Below are 20,834 nucleotides of genomic sequence, written 5' to 3'. Positions count from 1 at the left end.
CTAGTTCAACCATTGTGGAAGTCAGTGTGGCGATTCCTCAGGGATCTAGAACTAGAAATACCATTTGACCCAGCCATCCCATTACTGGGTATATACCCAAATGACTATAAATCATGCTGCTATAAAGACACATGCACACGTATGTTTATTGCGGCATTATTCACAATAGCAAAGACTTGGAACCAACCCAAATGTCCAACAATGATAGACTGGATTAAGAAAATGTGGCACATATACACCATGGAATACTATGCAGCCATAAAAAATGATGAGTTCATATCCTTTGTAGGGACATGGATGAAATTGGAAACCATCATTCTCAGTAAACTATCGCAAGAACAAAAAACCAAACACCGCATATTCTCACTCATAGGTGGGAATTGAACAATGAGATCACATGGACACAGGAAGGGGAATATCATACTCTGGGGACTGTGGTGGGGAGGGGGGAGGGGGGAGGGATAGCATTGGGAGATATACCTAATGCTAGATGACGAGTTAGTGGGTGCAGCGCACCAGCATGGCACATGTATACATATGTAACTAACCTGCACAATGTGCACATGTACCCTAAAACTTAAAGTATAATAAAAAATAAAAAATAAAAATAAAAAAAAAAAAAGAGAAATTCTTGTGGCGCTTTAAAGCAAAGTAGCAGTCCACAAAAAGGAATTAAGAGAGGGGTGGAGCATGTCAAAAAAAAATACAGGAGCCCACTTGAAAAGCTCCAAATGGCTAAAGCTGAAACAATTTAAGTAACAAAAAAAAATGGTATTAGACTTTATTTCACAGAAGAAATTAATGATTCCATGGAGAAGAAGAAAATTCTAACGTAATGATCAACTAATAAATATACAAGTAATGAACTTCATTAGGCAAACACCACAATAATCGTAGGCAAGATGCACAGAGGGATACTAAAATTAGTGGCTGAAAATATGAGGAGAAACAAGATATTTCCACAGTCTCAAAGTAGCTCCCTCATAATATTCATTAATTACAAGGGAAAAAAATAATAACTTTATTTACAGTGGAGAAATCCAGAAGACACAATCTTAAACAAGCAATCAAGATTATTATAACCAGTAATAAGATGTATGGACATCACATACTCCCCAATAAAATGTACTGAGAAAGGTACAGTACTGTTTCTATGGCATTCTTCCCAAAAATGCATAACTTCAATCTAATCATGAGAAAACATCGAGCAAAACCAAGATGGGAGACAAGCTACCAAAACAAACAACACCACAAAATGCTAACAGTACTTCACAAGAAAGTAAAGGTTATGAAAGATAAGGAAGAAACCAAGGAGACTAAGACAACATGACAATTAAATACAAAGAGGGATTAAAGACTGGATCTAAGAACAGAAAAAGAACAGTAATGGAAACACTGGTGAAATCTGAGTAAGGTTTGTACTTTAGTCAATAGTACTGTACCACTGTTAAACTATTGGTTTCTTAAATAAATGTACCATGGTCATGTAAGATGCTCACATGACACGAAGATGGGCAAAGGGCATACAGAAATTCTGTGTACTACTTTTGCAAGTTTTCTTTACATCTAAAATTACTTCAAAATACAAAGTTTAAATAAATATCATAGACATGTATCTGGCAACATACATTTTTAAAGTTTTTAAAAATCCACCCTCCTAATATCTACTAAAAACTTACTAATTCATACCAACTTCCAAATAGCCACTAGGCTTATTTAAAAGCTTTACTAGAAAACAAATAAATAGCATAATTAATCAGCTCTGGCATCAAGACATTAGAAACTGTACAAACTAGGTATTCAAGGTCTGATTCTTTTTTTTTTTTTTTTGAGACGGAGTCTCGCTCTGTCACCCAGGCTGGAGTGCAGTGGCCTGATCTCAGCTCACTGCAACCTCCACCTCCCTGCTTCAAGCAATTCCCCTGCGTCAGCCTCCCGAGTAGCTGGAATATAGGCACACGCCATCACGCCCAGCGAATTCTTTTGTATTTTAGTGGAGACGGGGTTTCACCATGTTGGCAAGACTGGTCTTGAATTCCTATCCTCAGGTAATCCACCCGCCCCGGCCTCCCAAAGTGCTGGGATTACAGGTGTGAGCCACTGTGCCCGGCCTCAAGGTCTGATTCTTTAAAAAAAAAAAAACTTCACTAAAATAAACTGCTAAAAAATATGGTTCAAAACCATTTGAGATAGACATAATTATTCAGAGCTGCAATTTAAAGCTGCCTGGAAAAACTTGTCAGATGGATACTGAAAATAAAATGGGAAAAAGTGAAAACTAAATTTTCGAGTCAAATTTTACAGACTGTGCCTTTAGTATTCAACAAGATTATAATAAATAAATAAGGGTTCATTTAGGAAAACAATCACGTTTAGGTATTGTTAGATGTTTTGGGTTTTGCATTTCAGGATTCTCATGACTCATCCACAAAATGAGCAAAGTGATTTGCATTATGCTTGAAAGCCCTTCTATAACTCTAATATTCAATGACTAAGCTTTCCCTGACTTCCTTATATAACAAAAAAGTTCTAGGCAGGGAGATGCTTTTATTTCTGAATTTCAAAATTCAAAATAAAAATGAACTGTTGAATTTTCAGAAACTTGTAAAACATATTGCATTTAGGCTTAGTGCCCATGAATTTTTGAGACAGGGTCTCGCTCTGTCGCCAAGTCTGGAGTGAAGTGGTACAATCTCGGGTCACCGCAACCCCAGCCTCCTGGGCTCAAGTGATCCTCCCCACCTCAGCCTCTCAAGTAGCTGGGACTTTAGGTGTACACCACCATGCCTGGCTAATTTTGGGGGTATTTTTTGTAGAGATGAAGTTTTGCCAAATTGCTCAGGCTGGTCTCAAATTCCTGGGCTCATGCAATCCATCCTCCTTGGCCTCACAAAATGTTAACATTACAAGTGTGAGCCCCCATGTCTGGCCCAAAAATGTTTTTAAAGTATTAACAGAAATAAACTGGGTGCTTTTCTCTACTTTTTAACCACTTTTAAACTTACTCCTAAGTCCCTAATAAACAAAAGCAATAGTCACTGTAACAAATTGAATAACTTTTTTTTCAACAGATGGAGTCTCACTATGTTGCCCACACTGGTCTCTAACTCCTGGTCACAAGCCATCCACCTGCCTCAACCTCCCAAACAGCTGAGATTACAGGTGTGAGTCACCACTTAAAAAATAAGTTAACCTGGCAGTTAACTTATTTTTTAAGGGGAAACCAATCACAATAAAAATGATTAAAAATAAACCAACAGCTTTCAGGAAAGAAGTTTTAAATGTAACAAAACTGGTTCCAATACACACCTAAATTTTATTATCTAAAAAAGGCTATTAAAAGATAAACTACATATATAACTTACAACATTTCCTTATCCAAAAAACATCTATGAGTACCTAAATCATTGCCCATATTTCACCACAAGTTTTATCCTCTGCATACTGGTTTCCTGGCACAGAACAGAAGGAAATTTCTTTATATATGCAAGTTCCATGAACTCACATTGCCAATTAATGTTTAGACCAAACATATGCAAAATTCAGAATAAGGTGAAAAAAAGTTTTTAAACAAACAGACCACCAAAATCCAAAACAATGACACCATCAAATGCTGCTGAAAATGTGGAGCAACAGGAACTCTCATCATTCATTGCAGGTAGGAATATAAAATGGTACAAGCCACTTTGGAAGACAGTTTCGCAGTTTCCTACAAAACTGAACATGCTCTTATACAATTAATTAATTACATTCCCTGGTATTTACTCACATGAAATGAAAACTTACATCCACACAAAAACTTGCACAAGAGTGTTTATTGCAGCATTATTTGTAAGTGCCAAAACGTGGAAGCAACCAAGATCTCCTTCAATAGATTCATAAACTATGATACATCCATTCAATAGAATATTAATCAGTAATAAAAGAAATGAGCTATTCAAACCACTAAAAGACATGAGGGAATTTTAACCACATGTTGCTAAGTAAAAGAAGCCAATCTGAAAAGACTACATATCGTTATGATTCCAACTCTATGACATTTTACGGCAAAACTGTGGGGACAGTAAAACATCACTGGTTGCCACGGTTTTACCAGGAGGGAAGGAGAGATGAGTTGGTGGGACACAGGAGACTTTTAGGGGAGTGAAGTTATTGTTCTTTATGATACTGCAACAGTAGGTATATGCCTTCATACATTCATCAAAATCAACAGAATTTACATCACACAGTGAACCCTGATGTAAACTATGAACTCAGACAATAATAGTGTATTAATATTGGTCCATCAATTATAACAAATGGAGCACACAAGATGTTAAAATAAAGGAAAGCAGGGAATGGTGGTGTAAGGGATTGCAAGAGAACTCTACTTTTCATTCAATTTTTTCTGTAAACCTAAAACTGCTCCAAAGAAGTATGTTAATTTTTTAAAATTAAACCATCTGAAGCTGATTAATCTGAGCCTAGTTATTTTAGAAGGCTGCTCTGCACATGTCACCAAAATCCAAGTCAGATATTGCCTGATAAAAAAACAGGACATTTTAACTTAGATAAGACCATATCAATTAGATAATGTTAACAATTATTTGCTGAAAACTGTCTGCCATGCCACTGGTTCCCAAACTTCTACATAACAGAATCACCTGTTGATCTTTTCAAAATTCTAAAACCCAGGCCATACCACAGACCAATTAAATCACAACATCTGGAGGTGGGACATAAATTTCTGTGTGTCTTAAAGCACGCAGGATTCCAAATTAAAGTTAAGTTTGGAAATCACTATACCAAAGCTATGTGCATAGGCTCCAAGTTATGCTGCCCTTAAAACAGGCTGATGCTCTCTTAGCGACTATAACAAAAACTGACTGAAACTCAAGGGAGGGATCACTGTAAAAATTTTTCAGCCAGGTGCGGCGGCTCATGCCTGTAATCCCAACACTTTGGGAGGCCGAGGCAGGCGGATCACAAGGTCAGGAGATCGAGACCACCCTGGCTAACACGGTGAAACCCCATCTCTACTAAAAATACAAAAAAAATTAGCCAGGCATGGTGGCGGGCGCCTCTGGTCCCAGCTACTTGGGAGGCTGAGGCAGGAGAATGGCGTAAACTAAGGAGGCGGAGCTTGCAATGAGCCGAGATCACGCCACTGCACTCCAGCCTGGGAGACAGAGCAAGAAGCCGTCTCAAAAAAAAAAAAAAATTCTAAAATAAATAATACTAGAAATGTTTATTCCAAATTCAAACTGTTTTTTGGTTCCCTTCTGAAGTAAGTATTTGCATGCTAACAAAGTATTTTCATTAAATAAATATTTTAGTATAGTTTGGTTTTTTAAAGGTTTTTCTTTTAGTTTGTTAAAACAAATTTAATTTTTAACATTCTGAATATGGTAAACCAGATCAGATAAGGGAGAAATGATTTGGGGTTTCACTTTAAAGATTTAGGGCCAGGCATGGTGGCTCACACCTGTAATCCCAGCACTTTGGGAGGCCGAGGCAGGTGGATCACCTGAGGTCAGGAATTTGAGACCAGCCTGGCCAACATGGCAAAACCCCGTCTCCATTAAAAATACAAAAATCAGCCAAGCGTGGTGGTGAGCACCTGTAGTTCCAGCTACTCAGGAGGCTGAGGCACAAGAATCGCTTGAACCCAGCAGGCAGAGATTGCAGTGAACTGAGATCACACCATTGCACTCCAGCCTGGGTAACACAGTGTGACTCCGGCTCAAAAAAAAAAAAAAAAATTTACAAAATTTTAAAATTGCATTAAAATATGTGAAAATGTGTGAGACAATAAACTTTATTTTAAATCATTCATCTCATAATCCCGAGCACATTTTTTTTAAAGTAGTGATTCATACAATGTAAACTTCTTTCTGCTAACATAAGAACATTCTTAACAGAGCCCATTGCTTAAAGATATGAGAAACCCAGAGGAAAAAGTCTTAATTATTAATAGCCAGCCCCAGGGGAAAGCAATAAAGTCCTAGAATTTTTTTTTTTTTAAACATAAAGGCAAATAAAGTTCTCAATAGCAAAGAGGCAGTTTTAGGGAATATTCAACCTGGGGTTAAAGGATAAAGAAAATTCAGGTCATCCATCAACTTTAATGGAGAAAAACATTATATTTTTATTTTTACTAACATCTAACTAAAATTTTAGCATGTACTTTGATTACTATCAGTATTTGTGATTTTTGTCACTAACAGGAATTACTTATATGTTAATACCACATTACAATTGTTACAGGTATCTCCATGTTGTCTTACTTGGAAATCATGGCAGTGATTAAATCTGCCAATAAAATACATCTTGTTAACACACAGATTTTGAAGCACATGTATTAATATATCAAAAATTTGTTACTGTGATATTTTAATTATTTCAATATAATTGGTTTTCTTTGCAATTTTATGTCTTATTTTATATACATTAAAATATTATTCTGAGACAGAGTCCATAAACTTCACCAGACCAAAAGAAATCTATGACATATACAAGGGTAAGAATTCACTTTAATACAATCCTAAAGTCAGTACAATTATAATACAAAATTACTCTGTAGCAAATTCTGTGATAGATCTCTGAATAAGTGTTATTTTTTTTCAAGTTAAGTTGTGCTAAAAAACACATAAAATTTACTATCTCAAGCATTTTAAAGTGTATAGTTCAATGTTACGCACATTCATATTGTTGTGCAACCACCACCACCATTATCTCCAAAATTGTTCTCATCTTTTAAAACTGAAACTCTCTACCCTCATTAAACAATAACTCCCCATTCCTCCCTTGAGGGAACCTGAATGCCCTGCAGACCACCATTCTACTTTCTGTGTCTATCCCTACTCTAAGTACCTCATATAGTGGAATTATACAGTATTTTTCTTTTTGTGATTGGCTTATTTAACTTATCATAACATCCTCAGTGTTCACCCATATTGTAGCGTATGTCAGAATTACCTGAATAAGAGTATTTTTTAAATTTTGTAAATAATGCCAAGCTAACACAAAAATGAATTTTATATTACTTTATCATTTTATAATAAAGGAACTTACACATGACAGAATTCAAATAACTATAAGTTCTGTTAATCATGTTTGTGGTTTTCATCTGGACTATTTTCCTCACCTCTTTTTTGTTACATTATTCTAATATCTGTTATTACTATTGTATTGTTTTCTCACTTGAAAAAAAAAATCTCCAAAAATTAGTACCTAAAAAGAAACCCACTCTTCAGTGAAAGTTAAGACAACAACCAATAACTTTTAAATGTCTACATAAAATATCATGTGGCCTACACCAGACAGTTACATTCTTAGGGCTTTTGCTAAGTAAAGACACTAATTAATTCAACTTTGGTACCCTGGAGATACCTGAACAAATCATTACAATGGAGTACAACATCTTTAATGGCAATAAGACATCTAGTTTCATTGAGTTCTGCAGTTTTCAGTCCTTACCTTGGAATGCTAGTACACAATTGACTGTTGATCCTTCCACATAATGTTCAGGCATAGGGGACCATAAAAACGTGTAATAATCACGAGCAGTACTCCATCCAACCTAAAGGGAAATAACAAAAAAGGCGGATTTATAAGCAAATAGTTTAATATTAGGCTCATACAGCATACTGTTTATTGTATTTTACAGTTAAAATATACATTTAATATTTTTACAAATCATGAGTATTTTAACAAGCATGTCAAATTATTTCTAAATTAAACTACAGCCTAATGCTATAAAAATCTACATAAATTGAATAGTAGAGTTTCTACTATATTAAAATGCAATTTGCTATCCAATTTCTCAAGGATAATCTAACTATCCATATGATCAAATATAAAAATGTGTTTTGATTAAAATTTAATTTCACTAAACACAGTGAGTTTTTAAATACTTGTTATTTATTTTTTATTGACCACAGAGTATTATTTTCAAAGGTGGCACATACTGAATGTCTAGCAGATCCAACAACTGAGGGAGTTATAGACTAAAGAAAATTAATATTTAAAACATTAGACATGCATTACAAATTCACCTCTGAAGAATTTTCAGATATATCAAAATTCAAAAAACTTAATTTATACCTCCAATTTCAGTGTTTTATTTGTTTTACTTAGACATCTGCCTCCCCCTAAATCCACTAAATTCACTAATCTCTCATCTTCGGCAAGTCTTGCCTGCAGCCAATTGGCAAATTTTGTAAAAAGACCTTTAGCACCAAGATGTTTATATATGCACAAACAGACCACTCATGTCTCACCTAATGCTAACACATTTTCTACTTACAACATGAATATATACATATCTCAATCTGTATTTTCCAGATGGACTAAATACCATGTTAAATATTGAAAATTGGAGATGTTTAAAACAGGTACTAGATATCCATTTGCTAGTAATATTACAAAAATCTATGCATCAGCCACAAGGTTAGATTATACATGTTCTATGATTCTGATTGGCCTGATTGTAGACAACAGAATACTGAAGCTGGACGAACCTTAGTCACCTTTAGCCTCCAAAGGAATGGTTGAAACTACAGGTTACAAACCCAGTAAGAAGTGATAAAACCAATTTAGTGGTTCATGACTGGCATTTATTTTGTAATTATATAGAAGAGAAAGTACTGGAGTATATTAAGGGTAAGTGTTTCATGAAATTTAGTTTCTGGTGTATCTGCATGCTGGGACAAATCTTACAATTTACTTTGTTCTGTGTCAAGGTAAAAAACATTTGACACTATTCATCTCTTTACAGATATGAAACCTGAGGAATCAGTGAACAAGTCATTTACCTCACCTGTTTGAGCCCATTTTTTCCTTTCACAGTTGTTGGAAGAATTAAATTAGATAATGAACCTAAAAGCAGCATCTGAAGTGCCTAATCCATGGCAAACACTCCATGAATGGTAGTTATTATAGGTGTAGTATTTTGTAATAACTAAGAGCATAGGGTGTGAGGTCAGAATACCAGAAAAGATAATTTGCTAGCTGTATGGTTTTGGAAAAGTTATTCATTTCTATTTTCTCCTCTGATAACAAAAACAGTCTCAAAAGGTTGTGTCTGTATTAAGTGAGTTCATCCCTGTATTTAGCACAGTGCCTATCACATAAGTCCTTGTTAGCAGCCTGAGAACTGAGCCTACCAAGAAGTTGGGGGCAAGATACAATCCTGAGTAAAAAGTCAGAAATATAGAACTACACTTCAAATTGCTTTTGAGTAAGGAAAACTAAAACTAAACAATAGTTCTTAAGTTACTTAGAGAGGGGCATGTTGGGCATACATAAAAAATAAATGTAGAAGTCTCTCAACCTGGAAAGATACAGAGAATGGGCTCCTTTGGGATGTAACTGTCTTATATCTAAGCTCCCACATGAAAGTATGCTAGAGTGGACAATACTGGAAGGAACACAAAAGATGAACATCAGGAAATTATGTAGGAGTCCACTGCAATAATAATAAATCTAATTAGAAGGGTCAATAAACCATTATTTGTCCAAACCAAAGGTTGATTCTCTGTTTTATTTTCCTGGTCACCGGGCTAGAACTTGCTGCTCAATGCTACAGGACACACTGAAATGCAAGAAATCTTGTCTTTTAGTCCACCATTACCAAGTGTAAAGAAAATTATTACACTTAAAGTTAATAACAGCAATTTTCAAACATTGAAAAATGGCAGGGAGAACATGGCAACACTTCGGACAATGGGACAAAATACCAGTTATATAAAACTGCCAAAATACATTGCTTCTAGGAGATATACCTGAATCTAGTTAACCAGTTAATTGTAGTCACAGATACCACTGGAGGCTGTATGTATGTTAAGAGAGAAATAAAGCAATGAATATGTCACATACTTTAGTTTGAAGAATTACAACAGCAGTGGGCATCATTCTTGTTACTACTGCAACAGCAAAATAAATGAGAAAATGGAAATTAAACAAGGGTGACAGAGAAGGGAGAAAGCCACAAAGTGTTCCTTTTAAATAGGATTAACATTTCAGAAAAACATGTTGGATAAGTTTTGATCATAAAGGAAATTCTGAGAAAGAACATACAGAAGACCAGAATAACATCAAAGTTACCTAGAAAAACATCAAGATAATAAATCCTGGAGAAACACTGAGAAAAAGACAGAAACATTAGGGTGAGGAAAGCATATGAGACACCACTTGGAAAGAAAGAAATAGAGAAGAGGGGACTGATGTTTGGAGATGAATAAAGGGAGACAAGCCTTGGAGCAGGAAAGGCACTGAAAATAAATGAGCTGATTACATATGGATATAGGAGGATTCCCAAGAAATATAATTAAGTGAGGAAAAACGCCCACAAAAAAGTATCAAATGAGCCTATGAATTTTTCTAATCCAGAAACATACAACAACAGACATCACTGGGGAAGGCAGGAGTACAATGGGTAGAAGCATTCATTTTCCTTCTTCTGTATACAATGTAGCTTCTAATCATGTTACTAGAAAAGTTCCTTTAGGAAAAAAATGACTGCAAAAATGCCCAGATATACACAGGGAGTATGCAACATTGATTCAAAAGAGAAATATCATAAACAGCATAAATTCCTCAATGAGATAAAATGGTACAGAACTAATTGTAAGTGATTAAGTGAAAAAATCACGGCATTAAAAAAGGCATGAGATATGCCAGCAACATTCAAAATATATGCATTAGAAAAAAGACAGGCCAGGTGGGGTGGTTCACACCTGTAATCCCAGCACTTTGGGAGACTGAGGTGGGGGGATCACGAGGTCAGGAGATGGAGACCATCCTGGCTAACACGGTGAAACCCCATCTCTACTAAAAATAAAAAAAATTAAAAAAAATTAGCCGGGCGTGGTGGCGGGTGCCTGTAGTCCCAGCTACTCAGGAGGCTGAGGCAGGAGAATGGCGTGAACCCAGGAGGCGGAGGTTGCAGTGAGCCAAGATCGCACCACTGCACTCCAGCCTCGGCGATAGAGCGAGACTCTGTATCAAAAAACAAAAACGAAAACAAAAAACAAAAAAGACTGAAAGTCTCCTTCTATTAATAAAACAAGGCTGGAAGGAAATACTTAAAACATTAACAGTGCTAACCATTGATATTAATTAGGTAGGGATATACTTGGGTAGTGGGACTGTAGGACATTTTAATTTTATAATTATAAATAAGTATAATTATAAATATTTATATATTATATATATTATAATTGTAATTTTTTTTTACAACCAGAGGACTTTTTTAAAAAACAGAAAATGAGTGGAATGAGACAGGACTGAAGGGGAGACCAAGGCAGGAAAAGAGAAGAAGGAGGAAAAAAATTTGAAAAGGAAAAACAAGGAACAAAGAAACAAAAGCTTGAAACAGGATATTCAAGCATAAAATCACTGTTTGGATCCACCTTCTAATCAGGCAACTTAGTTTTTGATGTGCTTGACAGCAGGATGCAGTGAAAACAGTACCTTACAGGGAGGTTTTGTTTGTCTAGTATAGGACATGTTATGCATTAGCAATGTGACTTTGAATATATCACATGACCACTTTGCACTTCCAGTTTCCTCAACTAGAAAAGTATCTCGGAGATGTGAGAATTCCAATTAGAACAGTATCTCAGAGATGTGAGAATTCTAAGACTCTAAAGTTTAAAAAACAAAAACTCATGGACCTTTAACATTACTACAGTAGTCATACTTTATCTAAGGTTTCACTTTGTGTGGTTTTAGTTACCTAAGGTCAACCAAGACCCCAAAATAAGTGAGTATAGTACAATAAGATATTTTAATATTTTGAGAGTGAGAGAAACCACATTCACATAACTTTTACTCCGGCTGTTTGGTTAAGTGAAAGATCTGATTATTCAAAATTAGCAACAGAGTTGCTAATGATGCAGGCTGGGTATCAGGTAATATAACAATTTCATGTTACAATTGTTCTATTTTTAGTTATTGTTGTTAACTCTTACTGTGCCTAATTTATAAATTAAACTTTATCATAGGTATGACTGTATCAGAAAAGTACAGTGTAAATAGAGTTCAGTACTACCTGTAATTTCAGGCATCCACTGGGGGTCTTTAACTGTAAGGTAACTTAATTTGTACTAAGCATAAATCTAAACATACACCAATTCCTCATGCTTATGTACTTATACAACTAAGACCAAATCAAATTCATAAACACAAAACGGAACAAAACTCAAATATAATGTAACATATAATATTTTACTGCAATTAATGTTGGTTTAATAATAAAGATATGGCATCAGGTGCAGTTCTTTTTATTTTTTTATTTGAGATGGAGTCTCGCTCTGTCGCCCAGGCTGGAGTGCAGTGGTACAATCTCTGCTCACTGCAACCTCCACCTCCTGGGTTCAAGCGATACTCATGTCTCAGCCTCCTGAGTAGCTGGGACTACCAGCATGCACCACCACACCCGGCTAATTTTTATATTTTTAGTAGAGACAGGGTTTCGCCATTTTGGCCAGACTGGTCTCAAACTCCTGACCTGAAGTGATCCGCCCACTTCAGCCTCCCAAAGTGCTGGGATTACAGGCGTGAGCCACTGTGCCCAGCCTGCATCAGGTGCAGTTCTAAATCTTTCCCTGTAATTTTACTTCAATTCTGTCACTAAAGAAAATCCATGCTGAACTTATTAGCAACTCTGTTGTTAATTTTGAATAATCAGATCTCTCACTTAACCAAACAACCAGAGAATAATTATTGAATGCCAATTTACATAAGGTTCAAATCTCAGCTCCAATGTATAATGGATAACTTTGAACAAGTCACTTTATTCTCTGGACCTCAGTTCCCTCATCTGTAAAACAGGGAGTATAATGCTCAGATGAGAGGTGAATGTATAAAATTCCCAACATATTAAATGTTTATTTTCATTATAATTAAAACTAATCAATCAATACTTCAGAGGGAGTAAAAAAACTAAAAGGAACAAAAACCTCCAACCCGGTCTATATCCCTTGTTTGGCTTCACTCATTTCCCTACCCAACCTGGACTTCACTATCAGTCAATCATTTCAATAATGTACTCAAAACCACCATAGTATCCTTTGTCCTCTTAACTTCCCTTCCCATTCCCACCCTTTTCCAACACCCAATTTGAATGACAGCCACTTCTGGCACTCTTGACACAACTCCAGATGCTGAATCTCTCTGGAAAAAGTCATAAAATTGCTGCTTAGTAATCTTCTGGTTAAGCCACTCCGATTCCCTATGACATTCTTCCACAGTAGCAAGGCCAATTATCTATACTCAAGCCCTCCCCAACTTTTAACATATGACCTTGCTCCTCCTTACTGAGATGCCATAGAATGAGTGCCAGTTCTAATTCAATTGACTGTTGACATATCCTATGAATTCTACTTATGGATTATTACACACAACTTACTTCCTTCTCCACTTTAGGCTTTCATTATCTCACATAGAAAATTAGGATAGTCTAAACGTTCTCTTTACCTCCATTCCTTTCGAATTCCAATTTATCTTACTCAGCACTATAAGATTAAGCTTCACTTCTAAACTTTATTACTCCTTACTTAAAAACTATCCCTCAAATATTAAAACAATCTACAACATGATCCAAACTAACTTTTCCCATTCATCTTCCAAAACTGGTATCTGTAGCTGGGCATGGTGGTTCACGCCTGCAATCCCAGCACATATTTAGGCTGAGGCGGGTGGATCGCTTGAGCCCAGGAGTTCGAGACCAGCCCGGGCAACATGGCAAAACCCAGTCTCTAAAAAAATAATAATAATAAATTTTTAATTGATAGCTGTCCCAGGCAAATCAAATTCCTTAACACTTTCTCAAGCATACTACTTTCCCATCTTCATTCCTCCTCCCTTACAATTGCTACCCAGGCACTCTCTTCCTGCCTGCTTGTCAATATGGTGTCTATCAAAATCACTCTAGAGGGCAATTTGCAGTACACATAAAGTGCTTAAAAACATACAATGCCATAAACATGGTGATTCTACTTCCAAGAACTTACCTTATGAAATAAGTAGACAAAATAAAGATAGGTAGAGATCTTTATTAAGTATTAATGATAAGCATTTAGCAACAATGTAAATTCCAATAGTAAGAAACTGGTTCAATGAATATATACACACACTATGATGCATTAGTAGTATGTGTGTATATATTTATTATACACACATTATGCATGTGTATAATTATTTGTAATTTTATTACATGTAGCTATATACCAATATGTTAACAATAGTTAACAGTAGGTAAAAGTGTTAAGCATGATTATTTTCTTCCTTGAGCCTTCCTGTATTACCTGAAATTTTTACTACATGCCTGAACTTCCTATTGAGTTTTAAAGTTTTATGCTGGCAAAAAGGATGGAAAGGGTATTAAACAGAAGATTTTTTTTTTCTTTTTTGCTGAGAGAAAACTTACAATCCTTAAAGTGCACAATGAAAGAAGTATAGTTTAGCATTACCAAAGCAAAAAGGCAGCAGCAGGAATGACCAAAACTGAAGCTGGAAATAAAATCTTATACAGGAGCCCTGTATGGCTCTAGGTTATTTGGTCTTGGCATTATTCTACAGATGATGAAGAACCAATGAAGAGTTTCAAACAACAGAAAGACATGTTCAGGTTTCCATTTTACAGCTTATATAGAGCAGTTAAAAAACAAAGGTTAGAGGACAAGAATGAAAGTGGGTAAAACAGCTGACCTATTGCAATAGTCTTGGTAAAAAATATGGAAGGCATGAACTAGTGATATTAAGGATTTAGAAATATGTAAGCAGTAAAATGGTTAGAACTGATTGTTTGGATTTGAAGGGAAAGTCACAGGCTTTTGGCTTTAAAAAAAATGAAAAAATATAAGAAATAAACAAGTAGTCTGCAGGAAAAAGGTAATAATTCATCTTCCTGAAACATACTTTTTCAAACAACCTATACATATACAAAGACTTCCCACTGCCCTTCAGAAAAAAGTCCATAAACTCTCTAACACTGAAGGTCGTCCATAGACAGAATGAAACTTATCTCCAATCTCATCTCCCACAACTTCCCTAACTGAAGCTTATGCTCTAGTTAAACTGACTTACTCATTCTCATGAACATTCCTACCTCTAAGCCTCTGCTTATACAGATTCAGATAAGATCCCTTATCCGAAATGCTTGAGACCAGAAGTGCTTTGGATTTCTAAATCTGTCAGATTTTGGAGTATTTGCATTACACCTACTGGTTGGGCATCCCAAATCCAAAACATAAAATGTTCCAATAAGCATTTCCTTTGCACATCATGTCAGCATTCAAAAAGTTCTGGATTTTAAAGCATTTCAGATTTTAGATTTTTCAGATTTAGGATGTTCAACCTGTACCATTTTCCTGCTGGAAATGCCCTTCTTTTTCCTCAGTCACATTTCTGTTTTCTTCCTCTCTGCTCTGTTACTACAGAAAACATCAGTTCTCAATCAGTATCTTTAACTTGATACCAGTATCTCCCATAAAATCGAAACTACTACTGAGGCCAGGTGCGGTGGGTCACACCTGTAATCCCAGCACTTTGGGAGGCTGGGACAGGAGGATCACTTAAGCCTAGGAAGTTAAAACCAGCCTAGGCAACATAGTGAGACCCTGTCTCTACAAAAAATTTAAAAATTAGCCAGGTGTGGTGTTGTGTCTATAATCCCAGCTATTTGGAAGACTGCGGGGAAAGGATCACTTGAGCCCAGGAGGTCAGGTTGCAGTAAGCCACTATCCCACCACTGCACTCCAGCCTGAGTGATAGAATAAGACCCTGTCTCAAAAAATAAGAAATAAAATTTTAAAACTACTCCTGATTTCATAAAATTGTTACAATGAATGTTTCTCCATTTTGGGATTTGACAAGCCTAAAAAACTGACACAAAAAGTAAACAGTAAATAACTATTGTGTTGTATTCAGAAACATCAAGAAATGAGGAATTCAAAGAAAGGAACTAAGTCATTAAATGCCAAAACTTTGTTTTGTCCAAATGTTTTCTGCCTTCCCGTCAGGCTGGACTTTTACTTCTAGACACTTTCAATGTGCCTAATTTCTAGCAGCTATTCATTTCTTTCTTCCTTGTTGTTTAACTTTATACAGATTAGACAATCAAAATTTCAAGCCCATAAAAGTCTTAACTAAAATAAAACAAACTGATTCTGAGGAAGACTACAGAATAACACAGGAGAAAAGTGAATGTGTTTTACTGTTTGGACATTCGTGACATTATTTTGACTGCTCAGAGGACATTCTTATGTTTTGGTTTTCCACTACATTTTGAAGAGTTAAAATTGCCAGAAAAAGTCCTGCACAGTGAGGTGTACCACTGTAATGATGACCTTTATTTTCAAAAAAGTATTATACAAAATCACTGGTAAAATATAAGAACTGGAACTCCTGCCATCAAAGAGTTTACTATTCAGTCATGTTAAACAGAATACTTTAAAACTGTGTAATACAAACAGAATACTCTTAAAACCGTGTAATACAATCTGAGCAATATTTAAGCCACGCAGCACAGTAGAAGGGATAACATGGCTGTCAAGCTGTATAAAATTAATTTCAAATGACTGGAAAAAATGGTAAATAATATAAGAACCCAAAAAAAAAGATCTTTTTTTTTTTGCAGGTAATGAATGGAGAAAATAGGAAAAGAAGATTCTGAAAAAATTTTCACAAGTCCTTAAGTGAAGGTAAACTTTCTGATCAGGGAGAGGAAAATCTGGTGAAATGGAGTTCCCAACATCCATTTTATCTACTCCCCACTGTTAAATATTTCATGGTGATGTTTAAAAAAATGAGTCTTAATGCAGAGTTAAGACAAGGCAAGTAAAAGCTACTTACCAATCTGTTTTAAAAGAAAATTTTAAGTGTTTACACGGAGAACATATTCAGAAAGCTTTCTTACCTTGAATATACCAACCCAATCTTTTGGATGTGGATGAATATATGGAGTTAAGGTGTAATGACATTCCAGGTGTGCATTAGGAAGGTAACTCTTGGCCACATTTTGAAAGATGACATGGGCAAAGTTGGAAGTCTGCAATGGGACTTCTTGAAAGGATGTCATTGTGAATCTGAAACAAGTAATTCATACAAGTTAAATTATACCAACTAAGAATAAACTTATGCCTTCAGAAAATACATAATATTTAATATAAGTTTCATGAATATTTGCATGTCATAATTAAGAAAATATATACTTTGTAAATACTGGAACTTCTTAAAAATATGATTAAATATAAAAATACAGACAAACTGGAAAAATAACTAAAACCCATTTGGCTCAGAAAGTTATATGGGCATTTAAAAGTTAAAAAACCAAAACCAAAAATTAACTCTCCTGGAAAGCCTAGCCCTCTGCTTCTATTTAAATCAAAAGCAAATGAACCAGAGGTGTTTTCGTGCACACGCTGCCAATATAAACCTGCTGGCTCCTAGTAACAAACACTAAGAAACAGAAACAAGAACAGTTAAAAGTCAGTATTTTACTGGCTATGGGTCAATTAACTTTTCCTTCCTATGTAGAACCCTTGAGCTTCGTCATTCTCCTCCCTAACCTAACCCATCCCATTCATCTCTTCCCCTCTCCCTAGGTTTTGGGGTCCTATAACTAAACCTGACGCTAACATCTCTGTGCCTACATTCCTGCCCTTCTAATCCCCTGGACCAGCATTTCTCAACCCTGGTTACACATTAGAATCATTAGGGGCCTTTAAAAAAAAAAAATAGATGACAACAACTTTCTGGGATTGGGGCCTGGGAGTGTGTGCATGTGTGTCTGTGGGTGTGTATACGAATATACATAGCCCTGCCCCTACATCGCCCCAAGTAATCTCAATCCTGTATGCAACCAGAAAAGAGAACCACTATCCAACAACTTCTACCTCTCACTCATTTCCACAGATCCCAGACCCAGCCTGTCTTCTTGGGCTTCTGATACAAGCTTGTTCAAATCTCTCAAACCATGTAAAACCTTAGCTGGTCTACTTGAAATGGCTCAGCCTATTTGTTCTTCTCCACCTATAACAAACCTATCATTTCATCATAGGTCCAATCAATGATCCTACCTCAACTTCTAGTATTCACGTACCCTTTCCACATGTTTACTGATTAAAATAAACTTATATTTAAAAATAAAAATAAAAGTGTAGTGTTAATAAAATACACACTGTTGAAAATCTCTTAGAGATTCATGAACGCTCACTGGCTTAGTAAACACCAAGCACTGGATAGCAGATGAATGGTGAAAGCAGATTATGAAAACTGCAAGATCCAAATGTTTTCCCTATTTTGTGCTCTACTTTTGAGAAAACAGAAACAAATGAGGATTTACCCAAAAAAGCAATCTGTAGAGTTTGTCACAGGCTCCGTACAATCACTAATTCTACAATACACATAAGAAACTATGACTGTCCTGACTGCACTTGCTTGAGTCATTAAAACAGGCATCTCTGTAATAATGGGGAAAACTGGGGCAAGGTTTTTGCTAACCAAATTAATCTAATTTACTTCACAAATCAATGAAGTTTCTACAGAGCAAGCACAGCAGTAAGGCTCTACTCATATTTTAGCCATTAGTAAGAAGGCTTATTGCTAAGATCTAAAACAGTGTGCTTTTACAACTGTTTCTTTTGCTGACCTGTTTGAAATGCTAAGGCAAATTTTTAAAGTTTTGTAATAATAAGCACTTTAAAAAATATCAACTTTCTTCTTGTGTCCCCTCTGCTTCTGTTATGGCCAAAGTCCTGCTTTACTGAATATAATGGATATCCCAAAAAGAGACTGTCAATCATGAACCTGGAAACCACTGTAGAGTATCAGGCTAGCTGTCAGCCTCTCCCTACCTGAGGTTTGCAAGCATTCCAAGATAAAGAGTATATTCAGTAGCAATCCTCCTTTACCTCTGCACTAATAAAGGGACTTTGCTACCAGCAACCATATTTCATGGAAAGACTTAAGTATGAACACTCTCTACCTGGTAACCTAAAGCCATCAGAAAAATGAACAGGTAGCATTTACAAACACTGGAGAACTCTGCCTAAAATAACTGAAGAGTTTTATTATTTTGTTTCCTTGAGTTGTCTGAGCTAATTTGGGCTCCCAGGGAGGTCATGATACTAATGAAGTCATTAATGATTATCTCTTTTCAAGTCACTGGCTTCACAAAGGAAAAAAAAAAAACACCAATTCCAGTTCTTTAAAAAAAAAGAAAAAAAAAAACTCACTACTGGTTATAAGACACCAACAAAAGAAACTATAGCTAAATCAACAGAACCAACATCTATTAGATACAACTACCAAAACTGAATTAAGAGAATAATATTTTTCTATGAAGCGAGTGAATAGTCACGCTTCCTTTAAGAAAGATATTCAGTAAGAAGGAAATAAACTAGCTTAGAATAAACGTCCCATGTTTTTAATCAAAAGCTGATTAAGGATAATACTTTTTTCTTAAAATTTAACATATCATTTCCTAAAATAAATTAAACCAACAAAGCTGTAACTATTTTTTTAATAAAACAAGGCAAAAGTGTTTCAACTTCTGTTAACCTCAATTATAACAGTTTTTTAAAAATCCACAATCCAACCTTATACTTTTAGTTCACTGAAGTTTTTGAGGTACAAAATAGCACATAGGTATACATATATGTATTTGTATATGTTTACAAATGCATCAAAAGGAACTCAAGAAGTATACACTATAGAGTTAATAGTCTTATAAGGGATGTGTGTAAAAAGAAGACTTACGGACCTTAAATTTTACATCAATTTATTGTTTGAATTTTTACAAGTATATATAAATGTATTATTTCTATTGTTTTAAATAGCCCTATTAACAAGAAATTCCATTTTTAAACCCTCCCCTGAATTTCACATTTTCTAATAGAAAACACTAGTATTTCACTTTAAAATATAGTATTCACAATGTTTACAAGTCTGAAAAGTAAAATAATTTGTGATTATCCTATTAATGGCCTTCATTAATCTCTCTCCAACACTCCAATCTTTTTAAAATTTCATTGCTATAATTATAGAAATATTTTACAAAAGTCATTCCAGTACCTTGTCATTTTTTACTCTTATTAAATTACAATATAGCTACTAATCATTTAAAAAGTTTACATGGATGAATGCAATCAAATATAATTATGTCATTAATCAACCCATTTTAAATAATAAAATTTCTAATTCCCACATAGTTCCTCTGGTTCACTCCTCCTACAGATAACAGACTTAGGCAAGCTTATAAAAATGTTGGAATTCACTGAGAATGTCAAGGTCGCACGGGAGTGGAGAAATAATATGCAAAGTCACTGCATCACCTTGTGGTAATGCCTGGGAAGTGTAGCTTCACTAACATCCTGAGAAAAAGTACAAACCTCCCCTCAGTTGGAGAGAAGTACACTCCCTACACAAAAAGGAAAGTAGAAGCAAGCAGCTTTACCATGTCAAATTCTGATTCCCCTTCTCTAAAGTGCACCTCTACAAACAGGAGTATAGTAAGTAGGCAAGCCAAGGATAAGTACGAAACGTCCAGTCAACAATTAAGGGGCCAGACACATTTGGCTGGGAAACAAAATCAGAAATGCTTATACATGCTGGCTACAGTGCCCTCTTCCAGGTTTCCTACTACACTTCCCCAAGTTCCAATGCCTCTAGAATTTCTTTATGTGTGTTATGCTGTAAACTGTATATTATAAAGTCTTTGGTCTAAATTCCAATTTTATTATTTTGCAAATGCATTAATGTCTATAAAAAAGATAAATAATACATAGTGGGCACTCAGTTATGTATACAGCTAAAATAAACATGGGGTGGGGGCGGGGAAGCATTTC

The 20,834-nt window shown here is 35.4% G+C and overlaps 1 protein-coding gene across 14 annotated transcripts in view; it reads right to left on the bottom strand.

Annotated features, from left to right (window-relative positions):
• TAX1BP1 (Tax1 binding protein 1) overlaps nucleotides 1-20,834 on the bottom strand; it is a 97,874-nt gene that overhangs the window by 72,734 nt on the left and 4,306 nt on the right. For all 14 annotated transcript variants that reach the window (XM_008960016.5, XM_008960019.5, XM_003807894.6 and 11 more), the window contains exons 2-3: nucleotides 16,904-17,072; nucleotides 7,459-7,561 (exon numbers count right to left, since the gene is read on the bottom strand). In XM_008960016.5, the coding sequence (XP_008958264.2) occupies nucleotides 7,459-7,561; nucleotides 16,904-17,065 (265 nt within the window). In that variant the 5' untranslated portion in view covers nucleotides 17,066-17,072. The remainder of the gene's footprint in view (nucleotides 1-7,458; nucleotides 7,562-16,903; nucleotides 17,073-20,834) is intronic.

This window comes from Pan paniscus, chromosome 6 (genome assembly GCF_029289425.2).
Source record: "Pan paniscus chromosome 6, NHGRI_mPanPan1-v2.0_pri, whole genome shotgun sequence".
NCBI lineage: Eukaryota > Metazoa > Chordata > Mammalia > Primates > Hominidae > Pan > Pan paniscus.
The sequence above is the reverse complement of the archived record's forward strand: the minus strand, read 5'-3'. Positions and strand labels throughout refer to the sequence as shown.